This window comes from Trachemys scripta, chromosome 2, assembly GCF_013100865.1.
Source record: "Trachemys scripta elegans isolate TJP31775 chromosome 2, CAS_Tse_1.0, whole genome shotgun sequence".
NCBI lineage: Eukaryota > Metazoa > Chordata > Testudines > Emydidae > Trachemys > Trachemys scripta.
In genome coordinates, this window is record NC_048299.1 from 41,825,520 (window position 1) to 41,844,545 (window position 19,026).

Here is a 19,026-nt window from a genome sequence, read left to right on the forward strand (position 1 = left end):
CCGGCCCTGGGAAAGACTAACATGGTTACTTTGCTGACAGGTTTCAAGTAAGACCACACTAATGCCACTTGGCTTTCCCTTTGCCCATTTTTTTGTAAGGAGAGGGGCTAACTCTTTTTAAAGGGTTTAAAAGGTTCTATCATTGAACAATACATAATAATTATTATTTTACAAACTGTAGATGGGATCCTGGCATTCAGCACCTTTTTACTTTAGATTAGCCCTTCATATGAAAGGGATAAATATTGTTATGGGCTTCCTCCTCCCCAATAGCTTGGTTAACTGAGTGTGGATTAGAGAGAGCAGGGGGAATACGATTGAACCAAAATGTTCTTTTAGAGGGTTGTGCCACATATTGCCAGCTACGGGGAGGCAGACACTGCTGTGCGAGGACTGTGACAGCATTAAAGTGTGTTGGATATTTTAGACCAGTGTTTCTCAATGATCAGTCCGTGCACTGGCACCAGTCTCTGAGCTTTCCCTGACACAGTCTAGGAAGGTATCAAGCCAGTCCCTGGTATCAAAAAGGTTGAGAAGCTCTGTTTTAGACAATATGGAGTTGCAGTCTCCATTCACTTACCCTGAGGCTACAATATTAAGTCTGAAACTCCTAGTGGTGGCCCTCAAATATAGCTCTGAGTACTTTCCACAGAACACTTAGGGCTTTTGAATGAAACCCAGTTAGCCATATTCATTCTAGGTATAACTTAATTAAAGACCTCTATGGATGGATTTGGCACAATGGGTTTAGAAGACAGTTATCCCTGATTCCATGACCAGTGCTTCTTATACTACTTGGTAAGCCAGTTCTGTTACCTCTCCTGGCAGTGGGATGTCAGCAGCTACCATGAATTCCATAGTTGTTATACTTTTGTCATTAGAGCATCATGATGTGACAGCCCCATCTCCATTCCTCAAATCCTATAGTGTCATTAAGTGACCCCTACACAGTTACTGCATTCCACTTCTTCCTTAACCCAACTGATCCTCGGGCATAAATATAAGGAGAGACAAGGGATACCTCCTCCCAACTTTAAGCCTTGGCAGACAACAACAACTTTTGGATCCAACTTTTGGCGGGCTGTAGAGAGGAGGGGAATCATCAGAGCGGAGGATGAAGACAGTCTGAGGCTGCTTTCAGCAGCAGTGCTCAGGCCTGTGTCCCTTGGCACTCTACCTGCTGCTAACAGACAGACAGACAGACAGGGGAGTGAAAGTGTGATATGGGTTCAGAGGCACATGGGGATTTGAGGGTAGAGAGCGGGCTTGCTGGAGACAATGAAGGAGTTGTGGGAAGTAGAAGAACTGGGTGATGTCACATGGATAAGTCTGGGTGGGGAAGGAAAATTGGGGCATTTAAAAACAGGGTGAAACTTGCCATTATGTTTTCCTGAAGGCAGCCAGGGAGAAAGTAACTTGTATTTGAATCTTTTTCCGATCAGTGATAGGAGGTGGTCTTGCAGTCTCTGTCCTCCCCCACCTTTGGTTCAGATATACTCCACTGCCAGTTGAACTTGACAGTTGTTGGCAACCAGTATGGTGTGTATGGTGTGCTGCAACTACAGTAATAGAACCCATCAGTCAAAGCCTTATCACCTATTATTTAGATGGGCTACTTGACTTCATATCAGAGCTAGTTATAAATGGGCACTGCAGCCTATGAGTCTTAAAGATTTTAATTAGTTCTAAGATAGACAATCATCATATTCCCTAAGAACGCAGTCATCATTTTCTTGTGCTGAGTGCTTCTTTCTTTTTTTCCCTACAGTATCACCTGTGCAAAACTTCGTAATTAAAATATTAACATTGGGGAACTAAAGAATTCAAAGAACCTATATAATATGGCTTCATTATACATTGCTCAGCATTAATTCTCTGAAATCTAGGCATATCAGGTACACAGAAATGTTGTGAATTTGATCATAAGAGATTTAAGATGCCTGATGAAATAGTATGGCCACCCCTTTTCTCCCTTCAATTACAACTGGGATTTTAAATACTACACATGCATGCACACACACCTATTCACATGAGTATACAGCCCCGCACAAATATCTCTATGCCACATATTATATACAAACACATGTGAGTTTATACAAGTAGATTTATACATATTATGGATTTAATCCTGATCTGTTTGAAGGCAATGGCAAAACTTCCACTGACTTCAACTGGGCTAGGATTTCACTCTGCATGTGTGTGCATAATGTTCATATATAATGTACATCCATCCGTAAGTGGATGTGCATATGTGTGTATCTGCGTCTAATGTAAGCCTGTGTGAGACCAGCCATAAATAGTTTTGTTATTTTGTTACATCAGATGAAAGTAATATTTTGAATCTTCACTTTTAAGCACATTTTTATTATCTCCTGTTGCACATTGCCTTCAGCAGGAGCACAGGAATGTAGTAAGAAGAAATGCATTTGCTCTGTACATATTTAATCCTTTCCCTTTTACTCCTTTCACACAGCGACTGAAAGATTTAAAACAAAGGGAATTTGCTCGAAATGTGGCTTCAAAGTCATGGAAAGATGAGAAGAAACAGGAAAAAGCACTCAAGCGGCTCCACCAGCTTGCTGAATTACGGAAGCAGTCTGAATGGCAAGTATTTAAAATTTATGTTACGTTTTAACACCCTCTTTCCTCATTCCCAGAAGAAATCTCTAACTTTTATTCCTGCTTTCTATAATGTACAGAGATCCACATCTACTGTAACCCATTTTTAGTTATCATGGACTCCAAATGTTCCTGTTCTGAAAACCATAAAATTGAAAGTCCTTCAATTAATTACTTGGCATCTGAAGGTTTTTCTCCCCTGTAGCCTGTTAATCTAATCTCCTCTGAATTGAGTGATTTGAAGATGATTTTACAAGATCAGCATTTTATCTTATTAAAATTGACCTGAATAGGCTAGTATAACTCTTAGTAGTTTGTAGAAAGTGAAAGGAAAAGGCTAAACAGACCTTAATGACTCTGTATTGAGTCTGCAAAGCCTTTCATTACTTTTAGAAGACTTATGCTATTCAGGTAGTTTCTCTCTAGAGTAAATGACAGTATCATTGTGTGAATGAAAAACAGATGTAATTAGCTCAGTTAAATTTACCCAGTACTGTAGTTAAACTGATGATAATAATAGAGGTACAGTACAATGTTTATACTAATAAAACTTTATGTTTGACAAATCTCTTTTTTGTTTAATGACACTTACATACACTAAATGCTTCAACAGAGTAGGTTGTTACCAGACCTTCAATTGATGTTAATCTGTGACCATAATGGATTAATTAAACTGTCATTCTTATGTTAAAAACAAACCAAGTTTTCAGTACAGTGGAAATAATAACATTCATGGTGTACTATACAACGATTTCAGGCCAATTCAATCTTTTTGGGGTAAAAGGTTGAAGTTGTCACTTAGCACTCTGCATTAGGGCTGACTGGAAAAAAAAATAATTCTATTTCATGAAAATCTTCAAGGTTTCAGAATCTGTTTTCTGTTTGATGGAGAACAAAAATGAGACCTTTTGAAATTCCTTGTGAAAAAACATGAGTGCAAGAGCCCACAGTAACCAATATTCCAGTAGGTAGGGCACTCACATGAGATATAGAAGATGCAGATTTCAGGTCCCTGCTCTGAACCAGGCTATGGCATCAGTCTCTCTCTCTTTCTTTGCCTATAAATATTCAATGATTTATACAAATCAGAGCAGCTCCCACAGCAGAGTTTTCGGGTACATCTACATGTTGAGCAGGAGCTGTAATTTGCAGTTTGAGGAGACACACCCACTCTAGTTCTGATCAAACTGGAGTGTTAAAAATAGAATGTAGCTCCAGTGGCATGAGCACTGGGTGAGGGGTCTAGTTGCCCAAGTATGTACCTCGTGTCTCAGATGGGATAGTACGCTAGGCAGCCTGCCCTTCCCACTGCTTGAGCCACTGCAGCGACACTTCTATTTTTAAGGTGCTAGCTCAATCAAAGCTAGAGTGTGTATGTCACCTCAAGCTGGAAATGACACCTCCCCGCAATGCATAGAGTAGAGTGAGAGAGATTGACTCCATAGTCTGGTGATTAGGGCATTCACGTGGGATATGAGAGAACCAGCTTCAAGACCCTGCTCCAAATCAGGCTTCAATGAATGAGCATTTTCCATCAAAAAATATTTTGTTGAAAAAATTCCTGACCTGCTCTACTAAGAATGACTGCAGTAGAATAGTCTTCAGGTAAAGTTGGGTTTTCATACAACTTAATTAAATGAAATACACTTACCTGTGAAAAGGCTCTTTATGCCCTTCTACCTCAGAGGGATAAATTGTGTGCTGTCCCCAGACAGCCTGATAAGATAGGGAAATAACGCTAACATTGGGCTGGGAAGGAATCAATACATGGGCTTTTAGAAAGATCCTGCTACCCCTATCTCCTGATAGGGGGCAAAGAAAGGTAGTAGTTGCTATTTCTAGCCACAGTGGCTGGAATAATGGGTGCAGAGAGCGGTAGTACAGTGCTGCATCGCTGCCCCCATGTTAGGTGTCCTATTGCCAGCTCTCAATTGATCTGAGGAAAGGGTAGCCATAAACAGAGGTCCTGCTGTCACCAGAGTCACAACTAGCGCTTTGAAATGTATTGCAAGTTTCACAAGAGCTGAGCTCCCTATGGGTCTAAATGCTGACTGACTCAAAGTTACTACTAACACATGCATGGATACATACTGATACACCAGCATTAGTAGGCACCCTGAAAAGAACACCACCACTCACTGCACCCCCTAAGAGATTATTCTTGCATGACACACAAATAAATGGCATGGGAACGGCATAGGAGTTCTCATTGCTAAATGAGGGGCATATGCATACACAGCCCTGGAACATGCCTCTGATGCTAACCCAGAATTTTCCTTTTTGGCTCTCACTGCCGAAGGCCTGCAGAGCTACCTCTCTGTGGGTTTTAAGTGACATCAGAAACAAAGCAAATAAATGGACTCCCCACACTCTCCCTCTACTCATACTTTTAGACACAGGTAGAATTTTTCCCTGTACTGAGTTAAAATATTTTCCAGTTTCACTCAAATTCTGATTTCATGTCCAAAATGCTTGGCACGGATGTATTATGTACTAGTTCTGCTACACTGCATTGATTGCAAGAGCAGATATTTGTGTAGCAAAACTCATTTTTAAAGCATAAGTAAAGAGACCATTAGTCCAGTGATCATATATGTCTGATCTCAAATGCAAAACAACACAGAGCAGTCATTCTTGTTCCCAGTTGGTCACTTATTAGAAGGACAGACTGCTAGAGTTCTGGGTCAAAGCTACATTAGAATATCTTGAACTGAAAAGAAATATTCAGGAAGGTAAACTATACATTTAAATCTAAAAGGTTTGGGAAAAGGGGAAAAAATATAAGGGAGTCAAATACAGGATGAGGAGATGTGAAAATGATAGCCAAATACTGGTGGGTACTGAGACTAGTCTCGATCAACACCGTGTGTAATTGCCATGACCATTAATGGAAGTTGGCTGCATGCACCAAGGAGAGAACCCATGTCCTTTGGTATCAAAAAGTGAGGGGGAAGTGTTATAAAACAGATGAGATAATTTATAGAAAGGAAGTTAATGCAAAATACTAAAGTCTTATGGTAGCTTGGATGCGTTTTTTAATACTTAACGTCTCTTTGAATGTTTCACAAAAGAATTGTATTGCAGAATAAAGTCCCTTATATTACAAAGAAGAAGAAAAAAGAAGAGGGCATTAAAACATGTTAGCTCTGAAAGAATCACACTGAGTAATATACCTGAGAAAAATCCCTTTTCTTACTTAGGGCCCAATTCTGCCATTCTGCCATATACAAATCTCCCTTTTGTTGGAGTTTTGCATGTGGTACTTCACAATCAGAACCATAGTCCCTATGAAAAGCTGACCTAAATTATCATGGGCCAGATTCTGATCTCAGCTGCACTGGTATAAATTCATAGTAACTCTACTAAAGCCAATAGAGTTTGCTCTGGATGTACAAAATGTGGCTATGTGCTCAGTTAAAAGCATGCCAGTTACTGAGAATAAAGACTTTCTTTGCTTTTTTAGAGGTGGCCTCGGCCGGAGTAAATTGCATTTATAGGCTATAGAAACAATCTAATAGCTTTCAATTTCAACAGCGTTAATGACCCCCTCCTTCAACAGACGGAGCCTGAGAAATGTTAATAATTTCTTATTTCAATTATTTAATTAAAAATCCATTCATTTTATTTCTTTATTTATAGCATCACAGGCAGCAGACCAGTGTTTAAAGCTCCCAGACTGGAGGTGGAAAAGCAACAACTACAAGAAGGAATTTTCATAGATAAAAATGGCAGAATCACAGCAGGTACCAAGAGTATGGCACTGTGTGAAGGACAAAGTCACTCCAGAAGCATGTTAGAGAAACAACAGGCGCTTACACTAAGCAGGCACCAATCACATACCGAGAGACCCTGTTCGCTTGGAAATCAAGCCTCACAAGCATTCTCAGATGGCACCAATATTAGTCACAGGACAGGAGTTTCTTTTTCTTTCTCTAAAAAAGCCCAATTAAAGTTAGAGTCATCAGCATCAGTTTTCAGTGAGAACACTGAAGAAGCATATGATGGTAGTGAATCACCTAACCATAAAACAAAACAAACGCCTGAGGGCTGCCAGTCTTGCACAGTTTTGCGTGAGGATACAAAAGCAAGTGTGGATAGAGGATTAAATATCCCACAAGGTCAAATGGATATCATTGCATCAAGCAATACAGCAGCAAAAACTAAAACAGTCAAAGAAACTGAGAAAAACAGCGATAAAGAGTTAGAAGAAATTGTCAGCGCTCATTCTTCATTCTGCAAAGCCGAAATGCAGCTTTCAAATTTGGATTTGACTGGTTCGATGAGAGAAACAGAACAACAAGGTGAGTTGAATGAGACTGAGAAATTATTGGAAACTCTCATTTCACCTCCAAGCCAAACTACCAATCTTTGTACCCAGCAGAACCCTTACAAGCACAGTGATATCATGCTAAGTGACCTCTTAACGGAGTTCCCACCACAACACCCAGCTGAGCAGGGATATGTAAGTGAGCTGCATTACAATCCCAATGTGGTCAAGACAGAGACATTCTTTGAAAGTTCAGGAACTGTGAATGGAAGCACAGAAATGCTACCAAGTGAGACATTGGTTAAGGAGATGAAGCCCAAAGCATTGCCGTTTCTTCATGTACTGAGCAAAGATGGCAGCACTGCCCTTCGGTGGCCCACAGAACTTCTTTTGTTTACAAAAACTGCACCCTGTATTTCCTATGGCTGTAATCCATTATATTTTGACTTTCGACTTTCTCTAAACCATAGAGATCGTAAAGAGCATGAAACAAACACAGAAAGGTGTAGTGAGCCCCCTACAAATACGAATGCAGATGAAAATGAAACCTCAGGTTTAATAGAAGACAAGCAAATGTCAATGGAACAAGATAATCAGTCACTGAAACCAAAGAAGATGAAAGATTCCAAAACCCATAACAAAGCCCAGCAAAAAGCTGATTCAGACACAGAGAAAGAAATGAATGGAAGTCATCAAAAGTACATTTCACATTATTCGAATGAAAACATACCCAAAGTGCCTGCTTTCCTTGATGTCTCACAAAAGGATTATACAAGAGAAAGAAGTCTCCATGCCAGAACACCTAGGAGATCTCTAAAGCACCATTTGCATAGCTGTGAAAGAAGAACTAACAGTGATGGAAATGAAGGCATTTCCTTTTTGCCTTGTGTGTCTAGGACTAAAAGGCATAAAACTGCAAAATGTGATTTAAGTTATTCTGAAGAAATACATGAAAACCAAAACAACTGCAAATCCATTCAAAACTGGCCTGGATGCAGCAGTGATGTAAGTGACAGTGGAAAAGATTCTATTGGAAGTTTCCTTAGTTATAAATCAAGTTCTCAAAGCAGGTATTCAGAAAATGAAGGGTGTGGAGGTTATACAAGATACTGGAGATTCTCATCCTCCCAAAAGTCATCCTCTGACAGACATTCTAGCTATTCTGACACTTCCATTAGCAGTACAACTAGCTATGTAAGTAGCTCCTCTAGTCACAGATCAAGTGATCACAGTAGAAGTCACTTGCTCTTTTGTTGTAAAAGAAAAAACAAGACAGTTGAAAGGCACAAACGTAAACACAGAAAGCACAACTGTATTTCCTCTTCTGATGATGCAGATGAGGATTATCTTTTCTACAGTAAAAGTCAAAGAACTAGAAACTGGACACAGAGGGATACAATTAAATATCAAAGACATTCAAGACGTAGAGATTTACACCATGGAGACAGATCAAAGCAAAGCAGAAATACACACCGACATTCTGGCAGAAAATACAGCAGAAATAGAAGATACCACAGCTCCAAAAGTTCTTCCACCAGACATTCAAGAAGCAGTGGAAGATCATCTAGCTGCAGAAGATCAACAGCCAGTAGTTCAGGATCCTTCTCAAAAGAAACAGTATATTATTTGAACAAAAGCAAGGAAGAGACAGAAGGCTGTTACAGCACTGAACCAGGAAAAACAGAATCTACACATTTTGACTCACAGAATGTGAATTGTCAGTCAAAAAAATTTCATGTTGGCTCTTCTGAAAACTCAGCAAAAGACACAGTGAGAGACAGAACGTCATTGACAGCCAGGCTACTTTTAGAAAGAGTGAAATCCAAGAAAAACCAAGAACGAGCACACAATTCAGAGGGATTTTCAAACTATTGTGTGATGGAATTGGAGGATAACTCACAAAGTCACTTTGCTAGTAAATTTCCATCATCAGTAGGTGACATAGCAATATTACCTATGCCTGAAAAAGCCCTAGATATAAGTAAAAAAGTTTTAAGGAATGAGGAAACCAATTCATTAGAAAGCAGTACAAAGAAAGACAATTTTGAAGCTTCACAGACAAATAATGTTACTCGTACAACAGGCACTAATTATGATAATTGCCTTTTTAAAGACATAATTCAAATAGGAATAGGCTATCAGGCTCCCGGCATAAAAAGGAACACAGCAATAAAGGAACAATCAAATCTCTTAATTAGTGAAGTACAACCTTTTATACAAAGCTGTGACCCGGTACCAAATGATTTCCCTGGTGCTTTTCCTTCTAATAGATATTCTGTTGTTAATTCAGCAGAGACCAAAGAAGAAGTCCATGATGTAAGCATGAACTTGCATCGAGTCGAAGGAAATGTAAACACTGATTGTGACAGTGCTATGCATAAGTGTGATGAAACAGAAAATGAGCTAGAAATGTACAGGAAATCCATCTCCCCTCCTTTAACTCAACAGCCTATCACATTTTCACCTGATGAAATAGACAAGTACAGGTTACTTCAGCTGCAAGCCCAGCAGCATATGCAGAAACAACTCCTGGCAAAGCACCTTAAAGTTTTGCCTGCCACAGGACCGTCTGCCTTCTCTGCAACACCAGCAGTTCATTCTGTTCCCAGTCAGCATCATGCTTCTGTCACCACAATCCACCATACCCTTCTGCAACGCTTTGCGGTCTCCACTTCTGTACATCCTCATAGCAGCCATCTTTCCTTGACCAACATGCACCCACTCTCCGAATCATATTTCACTCCCATATCACTTTCCCCGTTAGCTCCAACCATCATTCCTTCCCACCCTACTCTACTGACAGGACGCCCACTGCATTTGCTCTCCACCACACCCATTCACCCTTCCTATCTGACCCTCCCATCATTGCCACATACTGCATTTATCCCTACTTTATTCACTCCACACCTGAATGCAGCTGCTGCCCTACATCTGAATCCTTTAATTCATCCATTGTTCCCAGGGCAAGATCTTCACCACCATTCTTGCTCTAGCTAGACCCTGCAGTTACCTGGACTGAGAGACATTTTCCAAGGTTTCTAGTTATTTAAATTAGCAAAACTATTACTCCTTTGCTCCAAAAAGAAATTTGAAGAAAAACTGGCGTTTCATAATCAGTCACACATCCAAAGGGAAGTGGTAGGAGCACATCAGCAATATTTAAAAGTCAAGGAAAGTGACAGAATATGAATGTTGATTTAGTTTTCACATCACCAAGGGCTTGTCTTCACTACTGGGTTAAGTCGATCTAAGTTATGCTACTCCAGCTACGTTATTCACATATAACGTAGCTGGAGTCAATGTAACTTAGGTCGACTTACCCCGGTGTCTTCACTGTGTTGCATCGATGGGGGATGTTCTCCGGTCAACTTCCCTTACTCTTCTTGGAGAGCTGGAATACAGGGGTCAACTGGAGGGCACTCTGCAGTCAATTTAGCGGCTCTTCACTAGACCCGCTAAATCGATCCCTGCTGCATTGATTGCAGCAGCATCAATCTCCCTATAGTAGAGACAAGCACCACGTGAAAACTAAAACTAGAAGGAAGCAGTAATGCTAACTTAGTTCTGCAGAAGGAATTAGAATATTGGCAGAACTCAGTAGCTCTAAGTTTCAGTGGGGCTGGAGTTGGTCTTGAGATGTGGGGAACTGTACCTGACACCCTGATGCTTTGTTTTCTCCCCTGCCAAGCAGAGCTCTAGAGAATCTTGCCCAAAGAATCTAAATATACTTTTCTCAAAAAAATGTTTGCTGGAAATTATAATGTTACATTGGTCTCAGCTAGGCCCAACATCAGCATGGTTACCTTTTGCAAATAATTCTCTCTATGTGGTCTTTGGTTAGGGAACCAGAATTTCACCAGAAAGGTGAAATTCTACCTCTGTCCTATGCAGCACCACTGAAGCTAATAGTGATGCATGGGTATAATGCAGAGCAGAATTGACAACTGTAGTGGAAAACTCTCAACAGTATGAAATAAAACTGGACTGAAAAAAACAACTGGTAAAAATGAACATGCAATGAAGTTCTTAACATAATTTCCAAAATTCTCAAAGTACAAGTTAAGGCTGTGATTCAGCAAGGCACTGAACCACGTGCCCAACCTTCAAACACATTAGAAATTCTATTGACATCAATGGGTGTACTCATATACCTAGAGTTAGCTGTGCGCTTCAACGGAGCCTCAACTGATTATATTTTATGGTGGTCTAATACTCAACACTGGATACTCTGTATGAAATGAAGTTCTTGATTGCAGTTAGAGTACAGCTATGCCTATCAATATCACTGGCCAACAAAACAGCTGACAGATTATTCCTGTTAATTTGGATTTAGTGCACAGTTGATAATCTACACACCCAGAATTAATTCCCAATATATATAATAGCAAACTTTTGAGGAATTTTATTTCATGATATTTGGTTAGCTATAGAAAGAGAGGAAAGTAGCTGTGGTTAGAATATAGCAAGTTTTTAAAGCAAAATCTATAGCTGATTTTTTAACTTGGTTTTAATCAACCTGAAATGAAAATAATCTAGTCACAATCAAGTAAAACTGCAGGTTCAGATGAATTCTGCGGAGTGGCCTAGTGTTATTAGACCATAACAGTCAAGTGTGGCCACTATTTCTGGATGCTCAACTCAACCCAACTAATGCTTGATTTTCAGAGATGTTGAGAGCCAAAAGAAGAACAGGAGTACTTGTGGCACCTTAGAGACTAACAAATTTATTAGAGCATAAGAAGTGGGCTGTAGTCCACGAAAGCTTATGCTCTAATAAATTTGTTAGTCTCTAAGGTGCCACAAGTACTCCTGTTCTTCTTTTTGCGGACTAACAGACTAACACGGCTGCTACTCTGAAACCTGTTGAGAGCCAGGGAGCTGATCCCCTCTGAAAACCTGGCTTTAGACACTCTGATTGGACACCCAAAATTAGTAGACATATTTGAAACTTTTGGATTAATTCTATAGCTACCACAGTTCCGTGGGCATGTTACAGCCTAATAAGACAAGTTCCCTGCCCCAAAGAGATGAAAATTTAAGGGGCCAATCCAGCATCCATTAAAATCAATGCAAGTGATTCCTTTCTTTCAGAGTTAGTTTGGGACTTATTTAGCCAACACACTGAAAAAAGGAGGAGCGGAAGGGGAGAAATGACAGTTTGAGCGACTGAGTGGGGGGGACCTCAACAATAGTTTTGTTTAATTATTAAAATTCCATAATCTCCAAAACAAGGGAGGTAGATGGGCTGTTGGTTATAAAACTCCTTTAAGAATGATAGTTATAGAGTGACTTAGGGATGACATGTCAAACTGGGTCTAGGTGTGCGTGTGTAGTTACCATAGCTGCATGCGTATGTTGAGCAATTGTACCTGCAAATGGATAGATGCCTAAATACCCAACTGTGCATGCAACTGCAGTAACTGTTTGTACAGGATGGATACAAAGGTATATGTGCAAATGCACATACATTTTTACATATGAACCTCAAGGTCTTACTTCAAAGACTGATGCACATATTTATCTCTGCACCCTTGAGTACTCCTACTGACTTCAATAGGACTGTTCACTTCTGTAAAGTTAAGCATATATGCATAAGTCTTTTCAGGATCAGATTCTTCACTTTTGAAAGGCAACAATACTAATTAAGACATATTTATGATAGCAAAAAAATCAAACAAACAAAAAAAGATAGTCCACATAGTATCAGATTGCTTATAAAAATCTAAAAAAAAATTGTTATACCCATCACCTGTTTATATAAAGTAAATTAAATAATTGAGAACAGAATCAAATTAAGAAAAATCAAGAAAAAGTCATTGCTTCAGATAAATATGGAAGATCTTGTGAAACAAATATCTGAAAACCCAAATGAAAACAATAAAACCTAGTAAGTAGAACTGTGAAAAACAGAAGTAAAGCTATTGATGGAGAAAGTAGAGCTAAAAAGGTACAGAAACAGAATGAAAGCAAAATAGTCACTATGGGCTACATTTAAAGGGAGGCTAAAATTGATTCCTTGGTGCATTTAAGTGGATTTTCTTGAAAATGTTTGTTAAATTGTAGTTTAATATGACTTATTTGCTGAATTTATTCCCACACTTTGGTTTGCAGTATGTTATTTTTAAAAACATATAGACCTTGTTAATACCAGCATTCTTAGGTCTGATGTGTGCAGCAAAGCTCCGGTTCCAATTTTATTCAGAATTATTTTAAAGAAAGTTACAGTATGTGGGTGGTGTTGGGATGGTATCTCATGGGAAAGTGTGGTATCTGCACTCAAAGTCAATACATATTTTAGCATAATTATATATTCTTTGGCCCTTAGTCAAAGAGATGTGTGTCATCCATACTGTACAATAAACATCAATTCCAATAACAAAACTGAGCCCCCAATCCACAATGATGAAACATCTATTTTTTTTTTTTTTGTAACTGAGGCATTTCTGTAAAATACCTAATATGTACATTTGTTATGCAGTTTTGCAAAAACATGCCATTTGACCTGATTGATTTTAAAAATGTTTAGTTTATATTAAAACTGAATAATACTCTGACTAGTATAATATGTAAACTAGTAATTTTGTTTTGTATTCTCTGTATAAAGTGTTTTATATTATACAGTAGCTAAGTGAATTGCACTATTGTACATGCAATGCAGCTTTTTTTTTTTTTTTTAGTTTAATCAATGAATTCCTGGGAATGTAGTTTAATGCAATAATATTTTTTTTCAATAAAAAGGCTTAATGCTATAAAGAGTGTCAGTCATGTATTTTTAATGTAAAGCATAAAGCAGCAACAAAGTAAAATGCAGAATTATGTGAACATATTCTGTATTTTAATCTGTAGAACAGAAATATGTTTAATTTATCCCTGTAGCTATAATGCTGACATTTCTTAAAATGTTTCTTAAAGATTTTAATATGTGTTACAAAAGTGGGTTGTTTAAATGGAACTGAAAATAAATATTCCTTAAAAAATTATTCTACTGATGTGTTCTTTGCAAACACTTTTAATGGAGCAATGTCCCCTGGGAATTTGTTTGCATACTAAAATAATTAGGTTTTTTTTAAATTATTCTGGTAACCCATTTGTCAGATTTGCCAACACCTTTGTGCTTTGACCCAGGCCATCCCTAATGCATGCAAATAGCTCCTCAGAGCCACTACATTATCTACAAGGCCACTACATTATTCTCATTCAAGTCTCCCTAAAACTCACCTCTTTCTAGTTGCCTACCGCGGTTAGGCCAGCTGTTATTCTGTGACTGCTGCTTATTACACTAATCACGAGTGTCTCATTTTTGCCTTGTGCTTCCCAAAACTGTTTATTGTATCCACTTGTTGTGTCTCATCTTATGCTTTGACGCACAGCCTCTCTTTTTGTTACATGTTTGTACAATGCCTAGCACAATGGGGTTGAAGCCTCTTAGCACTATCACAGTACAAATAACAAAATAACGATAATAACTCTCTGTAATCTGTTTCAGTGCATCATTTTCCAAGTTGTATGTATGCTATGGATTTTGGTAAATCCATAGCATAGTCCAAAAAATAGAGAAAAGTTTACTGTACCATAGGATTGAATGCAATGGATTGAATTCTGCCCTGGGTGTGTATACATGACTGCAGTCTATAGCCTATGAAATCTGTCTACTCTGGACTTCAGAAAAGCAGACTTTGACTCCCTCAGGGAACTGATGGGCAGGATCCCCTAGGAGAATAACATGAAGGGCAAAGGGGTCCAGGAGAGCTGGCTGTATTTTAAAGAATCCTTATTGAGGTTGCAGGAACAAACCATCACGATGTGTAGAAAGAATAGTAAATATAGCAGGCGACCAGCTTGGCTTAACAGTGAAATCCTTGCTGATCTTAAACACAAAAAAGAAGCTTACAAGAAGTGGAAGACTGGACAAATGACCAGGGAGGAGTATAAAAATATTGCTCAGGCATGCAGGAGTGAAATCAGGAAGGCCAAATCACACTTGGAGTTGCAGCCAGCAAGAGATGTTACGAGTAACAAGAAGGGTTTCTTCAGGTATGTTAGCAACAAGAAGAAAGTCAAGGAAAGTGTGGGCCCCTTACTGAATGAGGGAGGCAACCTAGTGACAGAGGATGTGGAAAAAGCTAATGTACTCCATGCTTTTTTTGCCTCTGTCTTCACAAACAAGGTCAGCTCCCAGACTGCTGCACTGGGCAGCACAGTATGGGGAGGAGGTGACCTGCCCTCTGTGGAGAAAGAAATGGTTCGGGACTATTTAGAAAAATTGGACGAGCACAAGTCCATGGGGCTGGATGCCCTGCATCCGAGGGTGCTAAAGGAGTTGGCAGATGTGATTGCAGAGCCATTGGCCATTATCTTTGAAAACTCATGGCAATTGGGGGAGGTCCCAGATGACTGGAAAAAGGCTAATGTAGTGCCCATCTTTAAAAAAGGAAAGGAGGAGGATCTGGGGAACAACAGGACAGTCAGCCTCACCTCACTCCCTGGAAAAATCATGGAGCAGGTCCTCAAGGAATCCATTCTGAAGCACTTAGAGGAGAGGAAAGTGATCAGGAACAGTCAGCATGGATTCACCAAGGGCAAGTCATACCTGACTAACCTAATTACCTTCTATGATGAGATAACTGGGTCTTTGGATGAGGCGAAAGAAGTGGATGTGTTATTCCTTGACTTTAGCAAAGCTTTTGATACGGTCTCCCACAGTATTCTTGCTGGCAAGTTAAAGAAATATGGGCTGGATGAATGAACTATAAGGTGGATAGAAAGCTGGCTAGATCGTCAAGCTCAACAGGTAGTGATCAATGGCTCCATGTCTAGTTGGCAGCCGGTTTCAAGCAGAGTGCCCCAAAGGTCAGTCCCGGGGCGGGTTTTGTTCAATATCTTCATTAATGATCTGGAGGATGGTGTGGACTGCACTCTCAGCAAGTTTGAAGATGACACTAAACTGGAAGGAGTGGTAGATATGCTGGAGGGTAGGGATAGGATACAGAGGGACCTAGACAAATTAGAGGATTGGGCCAAAAGAAACCTGATGAGGACAAGTGCAGAGCCCTGCACTTAGGATGGAAGAATCCCATTCACTGTTACAGACTAGGGACCGAATGGCTAGGCAGCAGTTCTGCAGTAAAGGACCTAGGGGTTACAGTGGATGAGAAGCTGGATATGAGTCAACAGTGTGCCCTTGTTGCCAAGAAGGCTAACTGCATTTTGGGCTGTATAAGTAATACAAGAGACGTGATCATTCCCCTCTATTCGACATTGGTGAGGCCTCCTCTGGAGTACTGTGTCCAGTTTTGGGCCCCACACTATAAGAAGGATGTGGAAAAATTGGAAAGAGTCCAGCGGAGGGCAACAAAAATGACTAGGGGGCTGGCACACATGACTTATGAGGAGAGGCTGAGGGAACTGGTATTGTTTAGTATGCAGAAGAGAAGAATGAGGGGGGATTTGATGCCTGAAAGGGGGTTCCAAAGAGGATGGATCTAGACAGTTCTCAGTGGTACCAGATGACAGAACAAGGAGTAATGGTTTCAAGTTGCAGTATGGGAGGTTTAAGTTGGATATTAGGAAAAACTTTTTCACTAGGAGGGTGGTGAAGGACTGGAATGGTTTACCTAGGGATGTGGTGGAATCTCCTTCCTTAGAGGTTTTTAAGGTCAGGCTTGACAAAGCCCTGGCTGGGATGATTTATTTGGGAATTGGTCCTGCTTTGAGCAGGGGGTTGGACTAGATGACCTCCTGAGGTCCCTTCCAAACCTGATATTCTATGATTCTATGATTTGAGAAGAACTGGCCCAAATGAATTCCTTATATTACTCCTTTGGCTTAATTGTATCATCAGGGATGTATTTAGCTCAATATGTTCAAGAAAAACTTTAAAACAGAGTATGAACATTTTTGCAATTTTCCCCCCTTTTTTCCATTGAAATCTGATATTTTAACAAAAAATTAATTGAAAAAATCAAAATTCAGAAATGTTTGACCAGATCCACTAAAAATATCCAGTCCCTGAGTGTTATAACTGGCTTGAAATAGAAAACTGTTTATGTATTATTTATATTACAAACGAGGCTTTCAACTGAGGTCAGGGCCCATTGAGTAGGTACTACCCGAACACAGCACTTAACACATACATGGAAATGAGGTTGTACGTTGCTTCTTACTCTTGGAAGAACTCACTAGTGTTCATCAGTGGAGCATATGCTAATTCAAATAAGCAGAAGAGGACACCACTTACTGCAATTCTTCAGCAAATAGGCATGGTTTATTTCAGGGAACTGGCACATTAAACATATGCAATAAACACTGTCCATTTGCCAAACCTGAATCCTATATCTGTTTCAGTTTTCACTCCTAGCTTAAGCCTAACTTGGATCCAACTAGCATCATTTAGAATCAGTTCTGCTTCTGTTCATACCAGATCTTTGTTTACTGAAAGGACAGTGAGTTTGTCTTGAAAAACGTTTTTTTAGGGCGGAAAAAGAAGTCATACAGAAGCACAATGGCAAATGTTAACAAAATCTCCAGAACTGTGACTTTTCCCCAACTATTTTGCCCCCTTCCTGCAGCTCCCTGTCTTTTACACTGCTTCCCTTCCTCTGGCAAGTATCTCTTCAAGCTACGGAAGGAAGGGACAGGATACCATCCTACCTTATTGCACACAGGGGATATGTGGGAACTGGCAAAGCCTTTCCGAGCTAACTGGAAATTCTTTTACTGGTCAATAGAGTGATTACTGGGGTGGGGGAGAAGTGCAAGAACGACTGAGATAATTAAGGTCCTAGATGCAATAGCAACAAGAATTGCTTCCAAATAGGTTTTTCATAGTTTGCCATGAGGCACCAAACTGCTCTCTAGGGCCCTGATTCAATAAAGCATCCTCATTCTGCAAAGCACTTAAACACATGTATAGCTTTAATCACATGCTTCAGATCCATTGCCTTTAATGTGCTTAAGTGCTTTGAGGAATGAGGATGGATTTTGGAACATAATTCAATGCTTTGCTGAATCCGGGTGTCGGAGGCCCAGCCAGAGTCCACTGAAGTCAGTGGAAAGACTCCTGTTGACTTCAGTTAGCATTGGATTGGGTTCTGGAAGAGCTGCATTGTACTTGTTTAGAAAAGACCTACCACTTTGTCAGTACTTTTCATTATACCTTCTGATTCAGATGTTTCTTTCTTTGGAAAAAAATGAATTGCAGCAATTATAGACAGAAATAAACCTCCTGACAGCACTAATGGCTCTTTATTTTCAACGTCTGCTACTTTTAACAATAGCCAAACTATTTTCTGAACAGGTTTAGAGAGGCTCCTAAATGAGACATCTTAGAAGAATGCTCAGCCCAAAGTCATTTTTAATGACCTTACCTATAAATCCCTCAAATCAGAGATCAAGATGAAAAGGTTGATAGACTCTTAACTAGCAATGCAAGTAGCCCCTGCTCTGTCTGCAAATATAAAACTATATCACACATAAAAATCAATACGTCGTTCCTATGAGCCACTAAATTTTTCAGACAAAATAAATCTAGCACTTGCAAACCAATATATTAAACGTACTTATCAATTTTGCATATAAACCAGTTCTGTATGTACTAACCGCTGTATACAAATCAGTATGATTTATAAATAAATCATTGTTAATTGAACAAACCAATGAGTTTCCAAATACCTACCAATCTTTCATCCACATAGAAAACAATGTGCTTTATCCTATAGCTGGTCAAATAGAGTAAAACGTACACTTATTCCATTAATTATTTACAAATCATTCATGAGACAACTGATTTCTATAAACCCCTATGGAAAAAAAATCTGCAGAAATAGATAATATCCGCAGTTTGTTTGTTTTTTAGACCACCCTATAGAATTCAATAGAAAGTTTGATCCCTGGCATAGTATTCTATAGGATTGTTACAAAAAGGAAAAAAATATGTCCTGTCTGGGAGGTCTAAAAGGTTAGGAATATTCACTATTGTGCCTTGTTGACCCGAAAATAAGTCACATAGGACTCAGGATGCTCAGATAATGGTTTAAGCTGTATTTAGACATCTGATTGAACCGGCGACATAATCTACCTCAGGCATACAGAACTCAAAGTGAAAGTGAAAGCAAAAGAACACAGTCTATGTAGATTGTAAG

General features: G+C 39.4%; 1 protein-coding gene across 1 annotated transcript in view; it reads left to right on the forward strand.

Moving 5' to 3' along the window:
• Window positions 1-11,588, forward strand: part of ZNF804B (zinc finger protein 804B) — a 60,825-nt gene extending 49,237 nt beyond the window's left edge. Inside the window, exons 3-4 of the mRNA XM_034759346.1 lie at window positions 2,474-2,604; window positions 6,259-11,588. Coding sequence (XP_034615237.1) covers window positions 2,474-2,604; window positions 6,259-9,883 — 3,756 coding nt within the window. The 3' untranslated portion in view covers window positions 9,884-11,588. The remainder of the gene's footprint in view (window positions 1-2,473; window positions 2,605-6,258) is intronic.
• Window positions 11,589-19,026: the final 7,438 nt, after the last annotated feature.